Raw genomic sequence first — 15,935 nt, 5'->3', positions numbered from 1 at the left:
GCCTTGGCGCGCCCTTCCTCCTTTCTCGCCGCGCGGCGCTGGCGACGTCATCAGTGGCGGCCTCCTTCCCGGGGCGGTTGCTGGGGCAACGGGCGGAGACGCCGCGCGGCCTGCGGGGACGGGAGGGCGATGCAGCTGCGCCACGTCCGGACTCTGCTCACCCCGCAGGTGGGAGCCGCCCGCCCCGGTCCCACCAGCAGCGACCCTCGCGGGGACCCCTGGGCCTCAGCCTCCGGGGGCGACCTAGAGAGAAGGCCGGGCCAAGCGGGGAAGCGGGTCCCGTGACGGGGGGGGGGGCGGGGGAGGATCGGGGGGGCGCAGAGTCCCGGATCCGCCGTGCGGGGCCCTTTTGGTGGCGGCGCCTGCCGTGGCTGGTCCGGCGTCGTTGAGCCTCGACATCTTTCTCCCCTTCCTCCTCCTCCCAGGATGGGGCCGCCAAGGTCACGTGCATGGCGTGGGCCCCCAACAACGCCAAGTTCGCCGTCTGCACCGTGGACCGCGTGGTCCTCCTCTACGACGAGCACGGCGAGCGACGGGACAAGTTCTCCACCAAGCCCACCGACCCCAAGGTAGCCCAGCCAGCGCCGCTCCCCGCGACTCAGGCTCCGGGGCCCTGCTCAGTCCCAAGGGGAGCTGCCATCGGAGCCTGGCCCCTGGGGGACATGGCTCTGACAGCTGAGCCTTTTTCTCAGCCCCGGTCGTTGTTGGGGGGGGTGACCCCCAGAGCCTCTGGAGAACAGGTTCCACCTCAAGCCCATTGAGGAAAGAGACACACAGAGCAGGTGACTTGTCCTAAGCCAAGGTGCCCCCCCCCAAATGTGGCTGAACTGCATCGTCCCCCACCACTGGTTGTGCCACCTGAGGCTGGTGGCAGTGTGGAGTCCAGCAACACTTGGAGGGCAAGGGCTGCTCCCCACCCCTGACCTCAAGAAGGGGCTGCTGCAGAGCCTGTGGGTTCAGTCTTGAGGCCCAGGGGGTGGAGGAAGAGACAAGCAGCCCTGGTTGCCAGCTCTGGGCTCCTTTGGGAGGTAGGACAGAAATGGCATTTTTTAGAAAATGCTTCTAGTGGAAGTAATTCAGCTGATAAGCAACACCAGGAGAAAAGTGTTTAATGGCACTGGAGCTATTGGGTCTTCCTGTATCTGGAGCCGGCCAAAAGACAAAACTCTCATTGGGCAACACAAAACTGGGGGACGAAGGTGTTGATGCCTCCCAGCCGTCAGGTCAAGAGCTGCTCCTGAACTCAGCTTGCCACACGTGGGTGCTCTCAGCTGCCCGGACCCTCTGCTGGAGGGGGCAGAATGAACCTCCCAAACCCTCCCAATCCCAGGGATACTTCAGTGACAGATGAGGGCAGTAGCAAGCAAACTTGCAAAGCAACTTAAACCAAATACGCACGACTACTCACTGTTGCAACGATGGCAAATGAGTCTGTGGAATCTCAGAATGGGTCCTCACTCCCGCCTTTATCCCTGTGTCCTCTGTCCCTGTGGTGTAGTGTGGTGTAGTGGTTGACTTGTAATCTGGTGAACCAGGTTCGCGTCTCTGCTCCTCCACATGCAGCTGCTGGGTGGCCTTGGGCTAGTCACACTTCTCTGAAGTCTCTCATCCCCACTCACCTCACAGAGTGTTTGTTGTGGGGGAGGAAGGGAAAGGAGAATGTTAGCCGCTTTGAGACTCCTTTGGGTAGTGATAAAGCGGGATATCAAATCCAAACTCTTCCTCTTCCCCTAGTATGGCAGGAAGAGCTATGTGGTGAAAGGCATGGCATTCTCCCCAGATTCCACAAAGATTGCAATTGGGCAGACGGACAACATAATTTTCGTCTACAAGATTGGGGAGGAATGGTAAGAGTCGTTGCATGGAGTGAGGAGACCCATCTGGGGTGGCCCCTTTCCCCACTGCTTTCCACTCCTTTTCCATCCCAAGAGGATGGAAGAATCCAGCATTCTGCTCTCACAGTGGCCTTTTATGTTGGGTCCTTCCTGCCACAAGGACAGCTGCCTGCACTCATAGCCCAGGTGGCTGTTGGGGATGAAGGCTTGCTTTTCTCTCTGGAGCCTGACTTGCTATGGGGCAGAGTTGAGGGGCTCAGTGCTCTTTACTGCTAGATGCTCTGCATTATCTGATCCAGTGGGATGCCTTAGCAGCCCTGTGACATGTTTCCTGGAACCACAGTGTTCCTTGAGGATGACTCTCTCTCTCTGTTTGCTCTTCTTCAGGGGAGACAAGAAGGTGATCTGCAACAAATTCATTCAGACGGTAAGACCCAGCAGCCAGCCTCCATGTGCCTGCGGAGACCCTCAAGGCTGCTGTTGGGGCCCCCTCACCTCCAGGTTTATATTTCTGGGCAGTTGGGAGCTATCAAACTCCAGGAGATGTGCTCAGTGGCTGCAGGGTGGTTCCCGGTTACCGAAAACATGAGCCTTTCACCCAAGAACTCACCAACAGGGTTGCAGATAAAGCTCAGTCCAGACAGGCCAAGCACAGAGAACCAGTCTTGGTCCCAACATGATCCAGAGACAAAGGCTCGTCTCTCTTCTCTCCTGTCCTCCCTTTTTCTGCTGAGCAGGACCCCCACTCTCTTGTGGTGCTGGAGGGGAGGGGGCAGCATCAAAAGGGCTCTGTGAGAGAAGCCTCCTCTTCCAGACTCCTCCTCTTCGCGGCTCCTCCTCCTTGAGCAGCCCATCAGAGGTGGAGCTGGGCCTCCTCCCTGCCTGCTTTCCTCCTCCTGACCCCCTTCTTTGCCCTGTTCCCCACCAGAGCGCTGTGACATGCTTGCTGTGGCCGGAGGAAAACACCATTGTCTTTGGGCTTGTTGAAGGCAAGGTAGGAGTGACCTGGCCAGCGGTCTTCCACCTCTTAGCTCTTGGAGTCAGAAAGAGCCTGCCTGGAGCCTCCTGCAGAGGAGTCCCTCCATCTGGCCCTGACGCCTCCTGGGGCCCCGTCTTCTCCCTAGCTTGTTGCCCTGGAGGGAGTGTGGGGTTTCTGGAGGTGCCTCTCTTCTCCCTTTGCTCCCTTGCGCATCAAAGGCTGCCGGGCTGACCAGACTTGTCTCTCTGGAAGGTTCGCCTGGCCAACACCAAGACCAACAAATCATCCACCATCTATGGGACAGACTCCTACGTCGTCTCCTTGGCCTCCAAGTGAGTGTGGGAGGGTGAGGAAGCCCCAAGGGGGAGCCCTGAGCCCCCCCCCCCGCTGGAGCTCCCTGATGACCTCCTTTTGTCTTCCTTCTGCTACTGCCGCACAGCATCTCAGGGAAGGGAATCCTCTCTGGACATGCAGACGGAACCATCGTGCGCTACTTCTTTGACGATGAAGGTTCTGGGGAGTCACAGGTGCAGGCAGGCTTTCTTCTCCCCGGAGCCCCTTTCCTCAGCCAGACCAGGCCTGCACGGAGACCAGGGCAGGGGGGATCATAGAATTATAGAGAGAGAGGGACCCCAAGGGTCATCTAGGCCACCCTCCTGTAATGCACAATATGCACCCAATCTCTGCTTAAGAACCTCCAGTTAAGGAGACTGGTCACAGTGGCTGCCTCTGAGGCATGGAAGGGCCCCAGGGAGCACCTTCGGTTTGGGGAGGTGTTGGTGAGAGGGGAGAATTCTTCCCAAGCAGCCATTCTGCCAAGGTGGGTGGAGGGGCTGCTTTCGACAGGGAGCAGTGGCTCTCACACTCATTTCAAAGCCCTTGTGTGCTCTTTGCTTGCACCAAGCCCTCAGATAGCCCTTTAAATGAAGCGGGGGGAGATCAGTCCCAGCAAGGCTGCCCCCGCCACCCTCCAGCAATGCCTACTATAACATGGAAGTCTTTCCTGCCTTCCTGGTTTCCCACCTGCAGCTAGTGGTCCCCTGGCATTCAGAGAAGCACAACGTCAGGTGTTGCACCCCCACCCCCTTGCTGTGCTATGTGGGGAGAGCAGAGAGTTTGCCGCTGCCCGGGGTTCTCACCAGGAGGAGCAGATCAGGGTGGGAAGGGGTTCCTGCTTTCTCTCTCTCCGGCTTTTCATTGCTCACTCTTTCTTGCTCCTGGTGCCTGGACAGGGCAAGCTGGTGATCCACCCCTGCCCCCCCTACGCCATGGCCTGGGCCTCCAACAGCATTGTGGCCGCTGGCTGCGACAAGAAGATGGTGGCTTACGGGAAGGAGGGCCACGTCATCCAGACCTTTGACTACAGCCGGGACTCTTCGGAGAAGGAGTTCACGGTGGCGGCCGCCAGCCCGGGGGGCCAGTCTGTGGTCATCGGCAGCTTTGACAGGTGCGGCTCAGCCAGAGCAGAGGGCCGGGGCGGGGAATGGGCACTGCGCTGTTCCCTCTCGGACCCTCACTGCCTGCCCCCTTGATTTCCCCAGGCTGAGGGTGCTGAACTGGAGCCCCCGCCGGAGTGCCTGGGAGGAAGCCAAGCCCAAGGAGATCCCTCACCTCTACACCATCACTGCCTTGGCCTGGAAGCGGGATGGCTCACGGCTCTGCGCGGTGGGTGGGTGGGTGGGTGGGGCAGGGCGCCTTCTCTGCCGTATCATGCCTGCAGGGCATCTTGGGTTGGCGGGCAGGGAGGGTCTGGGGTTGTGGGCTGAAAAGGCTTTTGTTTCTGCAGGGCACCCTCTGTGGCGGAGTGGAGCAGTTTGACTGCTGCCTGCGCAGGAGCATTTACAAAAACAAGTTTGAAATGACTTACGTGGGGCCTAGCCAGGTATGTGTTGCGGTCAGAGGGTAGGGACCTCTGGCTGCAGTGGTGGGCTCTGGCCATGGACTGTGGGGTGGAAGAAGAGGGAGGGGGCTGCTGGAGGGAGGGCAGGTTGCCCAGAGGAAGGCCTGTCCTGCTCTTTTTACTCCTTGCTGCTCTTACTCAGGATAGGTAAGAAATAGAAAGAAGATTCCACCTAAACATTAGGAAGAACTTCCTGACAGTAAGAGCTGTTCGGCAGTGGAATTTGCTGCCAAGGAGTGTGGTGGAGTTTCCTTCTTTGCAGGTCTTTAAGCAGAGGCTTGACAGGCATATGTCAAGAATGCTTTGATGGTGTTTCCTGCTTGGCAAGGGGGTTGGACTGGATGGCCCTTGTGGTCTCTTCCAACTCTATGATTCTAGGTGTAAGACAATGTTCTCTAAGCAAAGGTCAGTTTTGCTGCAGACCAAGATGCCCGCAGGGTCCTTGATTTGCCAAGGGGCTGAAAGAGGGATGAGCAAACTGCAGAGGCTACACTGTTTGGAAAGATTGTATCACTTAGTGAGGTCTGAGCCAATTTTCGGGAAAAGAAAAGCTGTATCCGTCCAAAACTGTTCGTGAGCCAAATATTCCGGCCAAGAAGGTTGACTCAAAGGAAATGAGTAAGAGCCATTTCACAAGCTGAGGGAGGAGCAAGATCAAAGCAAGAACTCCAAGAAAGGACCAGCTGGGCTCCAAATCTCTGAATGATGGCAACCCAGCTTTGTTCAAAAGCCACCACTTCCTGAGGAAGTCTCAGGTTGAAGCATTGAGTGCAGTTTTCCCCCTGATCCTCCTTTGTCATCCCAGATTTTCTGCATTCTTATTTATCTTTTTCTCTGACCAAATTTCAGTTGGTTCAGGCTTCACTATTTTCTTTCTAAAACATTTCTTTCTTTGCTTTTTGCCTCGACTAATATGGTGTTTGGATTTTTCTGGATCCTGTGGCACACATCTAAGACCCCAGGAGCCTTTTTTCTGGGATTTGACTCTAGATTGGTAGCTAGCTATGTTCTTCTCTTAAACGCAAAGGCAGCTAATTCAACTAATTAGGGCAGGTGGGATCATGGAGTCAGCTTATTAATGAGAGGGCTGGCAGAGTTTAGCTGGGCCGTTGTAGGATTCATTTTAATCTTGTATGGTGTGAACCTGGCATGTAATAGCTACTTAATCATTTCTTAGATTCTCCCCTCAAGATGCATTTATGTATTTATGGGCACTCAGTTTTCCTCTTTGATATATTGAGTCTGTCTTTCATAAACTATAATGCATTCACTAGTCTTCTGCTGATGTAGTTAAAGTCAATCTTTCTGAATGGATTGTAGCCCCTCAGGCTTCATTTGGCCATCCTCCCTCTCGCTCATTGGGACAAATGAAGCCTCACTTCCAGCCCCTGGCTGCTTTTCCAGGCTGGAGCCCACAAAAGCTCCTGCCACCGCCAGGGTCATCCTTTTTAAGGTGCTACAGGAATCTTCTTCTGCTTGGCATTTTCCCATATGACTCAAATGTGAAGCCCTAAACGGCCTCGGCTCAGTATACCTGAAGGAGCGTCTCCACCCCCATTGCTCAGCCCAGACACTGAGGTCCAGCTCCGAGGGTCTTCTACTGGTTTCCTCACTGTGAGAAGCGAAGTTACAAGGAACCAGGCAGAAGGCCTTCTTGGTAGTGGACGCCTCCCATCAGATACGGTAGTAAGGAAATAAACAACTATCTGATGTTTAGAAGACATCTGAAGGCAGCCCTGTTTAGGGAAGTTGTTAATGACTGATGTTTTAATGTATTTTTAATCTTAGGGAAGTTTTTAATGATTTTTTAAATAATGTTTTTAGATACCCAGCCAGATGGGTGGGGGTATAAATAATAAAATTATTATTATTATTATTATTATTATTATTATTATTATTATTATTATTAAATTGATGAAATCCCACCTTTTCTACTTATTTATCCTTGAAGGTCCTCAACCAAATATTTCAGAACATACATTTTCTTTAAGAAAACAACCACACGCACAAAAATGAAATGCAATTTCTTCCATCAGTATCCTTTAAAAATATGAAATAATAGAAACAGGGAACTTGTGGAAGCATCTGTCTCCCCGGAAGGAGGCTGTCTCCTCCTGGCCGCAGAGCTGCTCTGCCCCTCCTGTCAGCCAGCCTTGCTATCCTCTGGGCTGCAGAGCAGGAAAGGGACCGGCCATCTCCTCCTGCTGCAAGTTGCCCTTCTGTGTGCCACAGGAGAGGAAGGAGAGGACCTGAGTTGTGTCATCCGTCCCCCTCTCCTAGGTGATTGTGAAGAACCTCTCCACCGGGATGCGGGTCGTGTTGAAATCCCACTATGGCTATGAGATTGACGAGGTGAAGATCCTGGGGAAGGAGCGCTACCTTGTGGCCCACACCTCCGACACGCTGCTTCTGGGGGACCTCAGCTCCACCAAGCTCAGCGAGGTGAGCCTTCTGCGCCTGCGGGGAGGAATTGGGCAGGCTCCCAATGGGCTCCTGGGGTCTTCACACAAGAGAGCACTGGGGTGCTCCCAGAGTCCAGAGGCTTGCAAACAAGTGGGGCGGCCTGGCTGATGCACAGCCTTGGTGGGAGGACAGTGGGGGTCTCTGGGTCTGTTTGGCAGGGAGTGGGCTGGGGGATGGTGCAGCCTTGCTGAGGAGTGGTGTGGCTGGCCTGGAGCTCATGGACACCTGCCCTCTCCCCCTGTCGCTCTCAGGTCGCCTGGCAGGGATCTGGCGGGAATGAGAAGTTTTTCTTTGACAACGAGAATGTAAGTTGGCAGGGCCTGCAGTAGTACAAGGAGAAGCCTTTTCCTTCCTTCCAAGGACAAAGGTTCTGACCGCTCTGCAAGGAGAGCAACGGCATTGGGGAGGGTAGCCACTGTGGGTTGCTCTGGGGGTTTGTCCCTCTTTTGCGGGGCCGGGGTTGCTCCTCTCTTCCTTCTCCCAACCTCTCATTTTCCCTAGGTCTGCATGATATTCAACGCAGGGGAGCTGACCCTGGTGGAGTACGGGAGCAATGAGATCCTGGGTTCCGTGCGCACCGAGTTTATGAACCCCCATCTCATCAGGTGAGTGAGGAGGCCCTCTTTCTCCCATGGGAAAGATGAAGAGGGAGCAGTGTCCCTCCCCCCCCATATGTATTATTTCCTTCTTCTCTCTCCCTGCCCCCAGTGTCCGCATTAATGAAAGGAGGCAGCAGGGAATGGAGGAAAACAAGCGTCTGGCTTACCTGGTGGACATCAAAACAATAGCGACAGGTGAGCGAGGACCCCCCTTTGCCCCCAAACTCCCCACCCCCCTGGCAATGCTTCAGGCTGGCCCCAGGCGCCTCTCCTGAGCCACCTGCCTTTTCTCTGCCTCCTTGCAGTGGACCTTGTGGGCAGCTACAATATCGGCACTGTCAGCCATGACAGCAAGATTGACTGGCTGGAGCTGAATGAGACCGGGCACAAGTTGCTCTTCCGGGACAAGAAGATGAAAGTAAGCGGGGGGTGGAGGGGGGCTGAAGGCACAGAAGGTTGGCAGACTTGACTCCCTCCCCACCTCCGCTGATCCTGTGCCTTTTCTCCCAGCTGCATCTCTACGACATTGAGAGCGCCACCAAGACCACCATCCTGAGCTACTGCTCCTACGTGCAGTGGGTCCCCGGGAGCGACGTGGTGGTGGCTCAGAACCGGAACAGCCTCTGCGTGTGGTACAACATTGACACCCCCGAGCGAGTGACCATGTTCCCCATGAAGGTGAGGCGGCTTCTGTCCCGAAGGGCTGAGAGGTCCCTGGGTGGGGCAGAAGGCAGGGCTTAAGGCCTGGGGCTTGGCTTCCGGCAGGGCGACATCGTGGACCTGGAGAGGAGCAATGGCAAGACGGAGGTGATCGTGACCGAGGGGGTCAACACCGTGTCCTACACCCTGGACGAGGGGCTGATTGAGTTTGGCACCGCCATTGACGATGGCGACTACCACAGGTGAGCGGCTGAGAGCGGAGTCCGGGATGGGGGAGACAGAGATGGAGCAATATGTGAAGATACAGAAGGGGTGCAGACCAAGGGGTAGATAGACTCCTGTAAGCCACCCAGAGTGGCTGGAGAAAAGGCAGATAGATGAACATGTTATATTTGGGTTTGAAGAGTGGAAAAATACTAGTTTGCAGAAAGTAGAATAGTTGGGTGTTATTGTGGAGGGAATGTTTTGAATAATTCTTTTTACTTAATTGATGGGAAATTGGAAGCCGTTTTTTCTTCTTTTCTTTTTCTGCCTTCCACTCCCAGGGCTGTTGCCTTCCTGGAGACGCTGGAAATGTCAGCCGAGACGGAAGCCATGTGGAAGACGCTGAGCCGCCTGGCTCTGGAGGCCAAGCAGCTGCACATTGCAGAGAGGTCTGTGGGGAGGGGGGAGGGGGAGCTGCACCTCTGCCCATGACACCCACTCAGTCATGTTTCTGATGGGCGAGCGGATCCTACCCCACCCCCTTCCCCGTTGCTGCTTCTGCATCAGATTCAGGCCGCACAAAGTGTCACATGACCCCCATGACAGCGTCTCTCTCCGTCTGCCCCCCAGGTGTTTTGCTGCTCTGGGCCACGTCTCCAAGGCCCGCTTCCTTCACGAGACCAACGAGATTGCTGACCAAGTGGCCAAGGAATATGTGAGTGGGTCACAGGGTGGGGGGGGTGCTACCCCTGTGTGCTCCTGACCTGCCACTCCCCAGCCTCGCCTCCACCCCGCAAGCCCCACAGCCCCTTTCCCTGCCAGGAAGCAAGAGCCCTTCTTGCCCATGGCAGAGCCCTCCCCCTGCCCCCTGCCCTGGCGCTCCACCTGACTGAGAGCTGCCCACTTTCTCCTAGGGAGGGGATGGCACAGACCATTACCAGGTGCGTGTCCGCCTGGCCATGCTGGAGAAGAACTACAAGCTGGCGGAGATGATCTTCCTGGAGCAGGTGAGGCCCAGAAGTGGGCAGGGGGGCATTTGTGGGCAGCTCCAGACTCCCCCCACCTTCACGCTGTGCCATCTCCTCTCCCCGCTCCAGAACGCTGTGGAGGAAGCCATGGAGATGTACCAGGAACTCCACATGTGGGACGAGTGCATCTCGGTGGCCGAGGCCAAGGTAAGGGGGGCAGGTGTTTGGGGAGGGGGCCGCTGGGGAGCGGTCGCAGCCATGCCCCATGTGTGCTGCCGCCCTCCTTCCCTCTGCCCACAGGGCCACCCTGCGCTGGAGAAGCTGCGCCAGGGCTACTACGAGTGGCTGCTGCAGACCCAGCAGGAGGAGCGGGCGGCGGAGGTGCAGGAGGGCCAGGGGGACCTGCAGGCGGCCATCGGCCTCTACCTGAAAGCAGGGCTGCCGGCCAAGGCGGCGCGTCTGGCCACAGGCCGGGAGGAGCTGCTGGGCAACACCGACCTGGTCAACCGCATCGCCACGGCCCTCATCCGAGGGGACCTCTTTGAGCAGGTGAGGCCCCCTCCCCGCTCCGTCCGGAGCAGAAGGGTGAAGTGAAGACACGAGTCAGGGGGTTGATGCAAGTGAGCTGTGCGAAGAGCAAGCTGAATGGCAAGCTCGGCAGAGCCCTTTCTATTAGCACAAATGCACACGTGTAGGGACAGCGTGACCTTGAGGTCTTTTACATCATGAGCTGACACATATGTTTCCTCTGGTATTTTGCGGAACTTGCTCCACCAAGTGGGAAGTGAGCCATGCCTTTCCAAAGGGAGGCAAAGGTCACAGACAGGACACGGTAGACTACCGAGAAAGCAAAAGGTGAGAGTGAGGGCACGGGACATGCAGACAGCCGCAGCCTCTTCATGGGCGGTGGTTTGCCTCGCACCTAGAGGTCAAGCCTTGGCCTGTCTGCTTGGCGCCGGGGGTCATCCCTTCAGGAGGGAGCCGTGGGCTGAGAGGAGCTGCCTGCAAGGGAGGCGCAGGTGCCGGCAGACTCACTCCCTGCTCTGCTCCGGAGCCCTCCTGGCAGGGGCAGAGGAAGGGGGAGTGGTGGGGGGGGCGGGCTGCCCCGGGTGTCACCACTGATGGGGGTGACAAAATGCAGGGCAGCATTCACCACGGGGCCTGCAGTGCGCCCAAGCCACACATCTCTCCTGGGAGTGACGCAGTGGCTTGGGCGCCCACAGGCTTCATGCTGCCCCAAATGGCCTGCCCTCTGCCTCCCCCTCAGCTGCAAGGCGTCCTGCCCCAGCTGGCCCTGCCCTCACCCCTGGGCGCAGGGCACGCACCACCCCAGGTGCCCTATTGGCTTGCTCTGCCACTGCCTCCTGGGAGTCGTCTGCCTCTCGCTCATCAGCACCCGCACCACTCAAGCGGGTTGCCAGGCAGCCGGTTCAGGTGCAGAGCAGGAAACGCCAGGCAGGGTCAGATGATAAAGCCCTTTTCTCCTCGACATGCCTAGAACTGAAGCCGGAGAGGACCCCAGGGGCTATCTAGTCCAACCTCCTGCAGTGCAGGAAGAGCTCCGTTCCCCTGGCTCAGGGATGCGGCATCTGCTTTGCATGCAGCACCTCCCAGGTGCCTCTTGGTGACTTGTGGAAGTTCAGCACACCTCAGCCAGCACAATGCATCGGCAGAGGCCTCCGGCGTTTCCTGCTGCCAGCAGAACAGCTTCTTCCAGAGGCCCCTTGGAGTGGGTGGGCTCTCCTTCTCTGGAGGTCTTGACAGCCATCTGTCAGGAATGCTTTGATGGTGTTTCCTGCTTGGCAGGGGGTTGGACTGGATGGCCCTTGGGGTCTCTTCCAACTCTAGGATTCTATGATTCCTGCCTTGAAGGTTCCCTGGGATTCTTGAGCTGTGGGTCCTGCACTGCAGGGGGTGGACTGCATGACCCCTGGGGGTCCCTTTCCACTCTGCCATTCTGTGATTCTATGACTCCTTTTACCTCCTCCCATCCAGCTACGTTGGATGATGCTCCCACTGGGCTCCGGGATGATGAAATGGAGAAAAGGTCTCTCTAGCCAGCTTCTCCACACCAGGCAGAATCTGGCGCACCTCTGACCCCCCTGTTGTTCCCTCCCCCCTCTGTCTCAGGCTGGGGAGCTCTTTGAGAAGATCCGGAATCCCCAGAGGGCCCTGGAGTGCTTCCGCAAGGGCAGCTCCTTCCTGAAAGGTATGGCGGGGCCTCCCCTGGCCAGCTCCTGGGGGCGGGCAGGCCTTTCATGTATTTATTTAAAGAAGCCAGCAGAGTCCTTGGGCACACCTCCCCCTCCCTTGAGACCGAGGAGGAACATTGGGGAGTTTTCTCAGCAACGGAGGCTGCTGGGTCTGGCCTGTGATTTGCAGCTGTGGCCCCTCCTGTCCAGGCTGGCTGTCCCTGGCAGCTGCCCCGCTTTCCCCAGCCCTGGCTGCCTCTCTGCTCCCTGGAGTGCTTGTCCTGGGTCAGGCCCCATCCTGGCCCAAGGCTGCCTGCCCATCTCTCCCCCTCCCCCTGCCTGCAGCCGTGGAGCTGGCGCGCTCCGTCTTCCCCGCCGAGGTGGTGAAGCTGGAGGAGGCCTGGGGGGACCACCTGGTGCAGCAGAAGCAGCTGGATGCTGCCATCAACCACTACATTGAGGCCAGGTACAAAGGCAGCTGGGGTGAGGGTGGGGTCCCCCTGCCTGCCTGCCTGCCTGCCTGCCTGCCTGCCCTGCAGCGTCCCCCTTGCAGCTGGCAGGGCCTGGCCTGGGATCCTCTCTCCTGTCATGGGAACCTGGCCCTGGGGAGAAGCCTCCCTTCCAATTCCTCGGTTCCATGATTCAGGTGCGCTATCAAGGCCATTGAGGCAGCCATTGGCGCGCGGCAGTGGAAGAAAGCCATCTACATCCTGGAGACGCAGGACAAGAAGACGGCCAGCAAGTATTACCTCCGCGTAGCCCAGCACTATGCCGCTCTGCAGGAGTATGAGGTGAGAGCCCCCTCCCTGGCACCCCGGGCAGTGGCAGCAGCCATCTTGCGGGCAGGAGCCTGACAGGAACGTCCTTCCTCCTCCTCCAGATAGCAGAGGACCTGTACGTCAAGGGAGACCACAGCAAGGAGGCCATTGACATGTACACGCAGGCGGGGCGCTGGGAGCAGGCACACAAGGTGAGGGTTTGCGCTGGGGGGGCTCATCCCACTCAGGGGCTCCGGCTGCAGATGGCCATCGAAACCCACAGATCCACAGCCAGGCCTCATGGCAGGCAGTGCAGGAACCACGGATGGTGTCCTTTGGCTGTTCCTTGAGCTGCAGCCATTGAGGCCCTCTGGAATCATAGACTGGTAGAGTTGGAAGGGACCCCCATGGTCATCTAGTCCAACCCCCTGCAGGGCAGAAATCACAACGAAAGCACTAAGAGACCTTGGAGGGTCTCCCTCTATTCTGGTCTCTGGAAAGCAGAAGGAGGAAGGGGTGGCTTTGGACTGGCTGGCCTTGTTTGCCCCAATGATGGGCTTTCTTGGGGAGATGCTCTTCTCTCCTGCGGGTGGGGGGGAGCCAGGGGTCCCTCCTTCCTTCTGGTGCCTGCTCCCAGCCCCAACTCTCCTTGCAGCTGGCGTCCAAGTGCATGCGGCCAGAGGACGTCTCTGTGCTGTACATCACGCAGGCCCAGGAGCTGGAGCGTCAGGGCAAGTACAAGGAGGCCGAGAGGTGGGTGCTGCGCAGGCTCCTTGCTGGGCTGGGCTGGGCTGGGGGGTCCACGCCCTTCTCCTCCTCCTGGGGGGCCTCACCCAGGGAGCCTGGTCCTCAGTACCCACCTCTGCCCTCCCCAGGCTCTTCATCACGGTGGATGAGCCAGACCTGGCTATCACCATGTACAAGAAGTGCAAGATGTACGACGAAATGATCCGCTTGCTGGGCAAGTACCACAAGGACCTGCTCAGCGACACCCACCTCCACCTGGGCAAGGTAGGTAGAAGACAGGGAGGGGGCCGTGGAGGAACCAGGCTCAAGGGGCATTACTGGCTTATTTGTTCCCCAGGAGCTGGAAGCTGAGGGGCGCCTGCAGGAGGCGGAATATCACTACCTGGAGGCCAAGGACTGGAAGGCGAGCGTCAACATGTACCGCGTCAACAGCATGTGGGATGAAGCCTACCGGGTAAGCAAGGGCAGCTCCCAGCATGCACTGCTCCACAGGGGGCAATGGGCTGAGCCATCGCTCTGACCCAGAGCAGTCCAAACAGAGTGCCGGCCGCAACACGTTAGCAGGTCTGCTGCACTCACGAGCATAGCTAACGGGGTGGGGGCACACTAGGCGGCACATGGGAGGGTGGCACTGAGCCGCAGGGAGGCAAGGTGGCGGCAACTCTTCCTCTCGGCCTGCGAAGGGATGCCCACTTGCCCTCTCCCTCTGCTTGTCTAGCAAACCAGGCCATGGTGACTTGGCTGCCAACCCCACAGAGAGAGGTGGGGAGGAGGCCTTCCGTCCTGCCTTGGGAATGAGACACTTCAATGGGCAGGGAGTTGGGGGGCAGGCAGCTTGCTCACCAGTGGCCTCCTTTCTGCCCTGGTCCGAGACAGGTGGCCAAGGCTCACGGCGGGGCAAACTCCCACAAGCACGTGGCCTTTTTGTGGGCAAAGAGCCTTGGCGGGGAGGCCGCCGTGAAGCTCCTCAACAAGTTTGGGCTCCTGGAAATGGCCATTGACCATGCGGCCGACAACAAGTGAGTCAACGTCCTCCCTCAGGCATCCCTTCCAGCTTCAGTGCTGTCTTCTGCCCACATGCCCCTCCTAGTTAGGTAGCGCAGGGTGGGATCCCAGCATGCTTTGCTGCAGCCCTTCCTCAGCAGTCCTCCGGGGGGGCTGGGGGGGCAGAGTCCTCCCAACACCCATCGGTGGCCCCCATGACCCTGTCCTCCTTGGGACCGTCTCCCAACAGGGGCCTGTGGGTGGTGGCTCCACTGCCCAACCCCTTCTCTTCTCCTTGCTCCTCCTCAGCATGTTTGACTTTGCTTTTGAGCTGGCCAGGCTCTCCCTGAAGCAGAAGCTGCCTGAGATCCACTTCAAATATGGCTCCTTCCTGGAGGATGAGGTAGGAAGAGGTGTTGCCTGCAAGGCGGGTGGGGAAGCGGGCAGAAGGAGAGGCTAATCCCCCCCCCCCGCTCTGCATGCAGGGCAAGTTTGAGGAGGCCGAAGTCCAGTTTGTGAAGGCTGGGAAGCCAAAGGAGGCCGTTCTGATGTGAGTTCCACCCCCATCCCCCAAGACGCCTGGCTTGGCTTGGCTGGGCCACCTGGGAGGATGCCCTCCGGGGCTCATTTCCCGCCCTGACCCTGTGCGCTCCCCCAGGTACGCCCATGCCCAGAACTGGGGGGCCGCTCAGCGCGTGGCCGAGGTGCACGACCCCAACAGCGTGGTCCTTGTGCTGGTGGGCCAAGCAGACGCCGCCTTCAAGCAGAAGGAGTTCCAGAAGGCCGAGGCATTGCTGCTGCGGGCTCAGCGCCTGGACCTGGCTGTGAAGCACTACAAGGTAGCAGACGGGGTGTGTGTGTGTGTGTGCTGGCTGCTCTGCCTGGGGAGGGTGGGAAGGGTTCATGCACCAGGCTCTGGGCCCTGGCAGACCTCCTTTCTTTCTCGCAGGGCACTGTTGCTCTGCGGTGCGTGGTGTCCTCCCTCCTCCCCAGACATTAAGGCCGGAGGGGATCCCATGACCCTGCTCTGGCTCTCTCCCCCAGGAGGCTGCCATGTGGAGTGACGCTCTCCGCGTCTGCAAGGAGTTCCTGCCGGGGGACCTGGAGGCGCTTCAGGAGGAGTATGAGCAGGAAGTGGCCAAGAAGGGGCCCAGGCAAGCAAAGCTGGGGGGGCAGGGGGAATGGGGGGTCACGTGGCTCGGCAGCCTGGCTGTTGGAAGGGACCCCCAGCCCCCGGCACTGCAGGAATCTCACCGTTTGCCGCTCTGGGATCCAGCGACTGCATGCCCGCTCCTCCACCACTGGGGCTGCCTGAGCCAGGATACCGCAGTGGCCCCCAACGCCTGTATGCCCACCTCCCCATGTGATGAGTGGCTGCCCAGGGAGGCTTTAGTTGCAGGCCCCGTGGTTCCGTGGGTTGGATTAGATGACCCTTGGGGGCCCCTTCCAACTTGACAGTTCTGGGAGTTCTTGTTTCCACCTAAGACATCTATGTGACTCAAGGCAGCTTACAAAAATGTCAAGCCTCCAACATGGCAAGAATCAAGAGCGATCCGAGGAGGGCATGGCAGAGACCCTGGCGTGAAACCCCTTGAATCTGTCCAGGGCGAAGGTTCCTGAAGTCAGTGAAGAGCTGCTGCCCTCCC

General features: G+C 58.2%; 1 protein-coding gene across 1 annotated transcript; it reads left to right on the top strand.

Annotated features, from left to right (window-relative positions):
• Positions 1–99: 99 nt before the first annotated feature.
• Positions 100–15,444, top strand: IFT172 (intraflagellar transport 172; the record flags this gene model as incomplete). The annotated part of the gene is given in 34 exon segments (XM_088667043.1): positions 100–168; positions 426–569; positions 1,735–1,847; positions 2,223–2,262; positions 2,764–2,829; positions 3,067–3,146; positions 3,254–3,341; positions 4,047–4,261; positions 4,356–4,479; positions 4,601–4,696; positions 6,995–7,156; positions 7,429–7,482; positions 7,679–7,782; positions 7,886–7,971; positions 8,082–8,194; positions 8,287–8,454; positions 8,542–8,678; positions 8,982–9,089; positions 9,271–9,355; positions 9,555–9,647; positions 9,738–9,815; positions 9,909–10,157; positions 11,739–11,817; positions 12,146–12,266; positions 12,447–12,591; positions 12,681–12,770; positions 13,214–13,311; positions 13,434–13,569; positions 13,643–13,759; positions 14,182–14,324; positions 14,599–14,692; positions 14,775–14,839; positions 14,948–15,128; positions 15,334–15,444. Coding segments are annotated over 34 exon segments (3,822 nt in total), but the record flags the coding sequence as incomplete, so codon positions are not given.
• Between the last annotated feature and the right edge of the window lie 491 nt (positions 15,445–15,935).

Source organism: Zootoca vivipara, chromosome 3 (assembly GCF_965207765.1).
Source record: "Zootoca vivipara chromosome 3, rZooViv2.hap1.1, whole genome shotgun sequence".
In the NCBI taxonomy this organism is placed as follows: domain Eukaryota; kingdom Metazoa; phylum Chordata; class Lepidosauria; order Squamata; family Lacertidae; genus Zootoca; species Zootoca vivipara.
The sequence above is the reverse complement of the archived record's forward strand: the minus strand, read 5'-3'. Positions and strand labels throughout refer to the sequence as shown.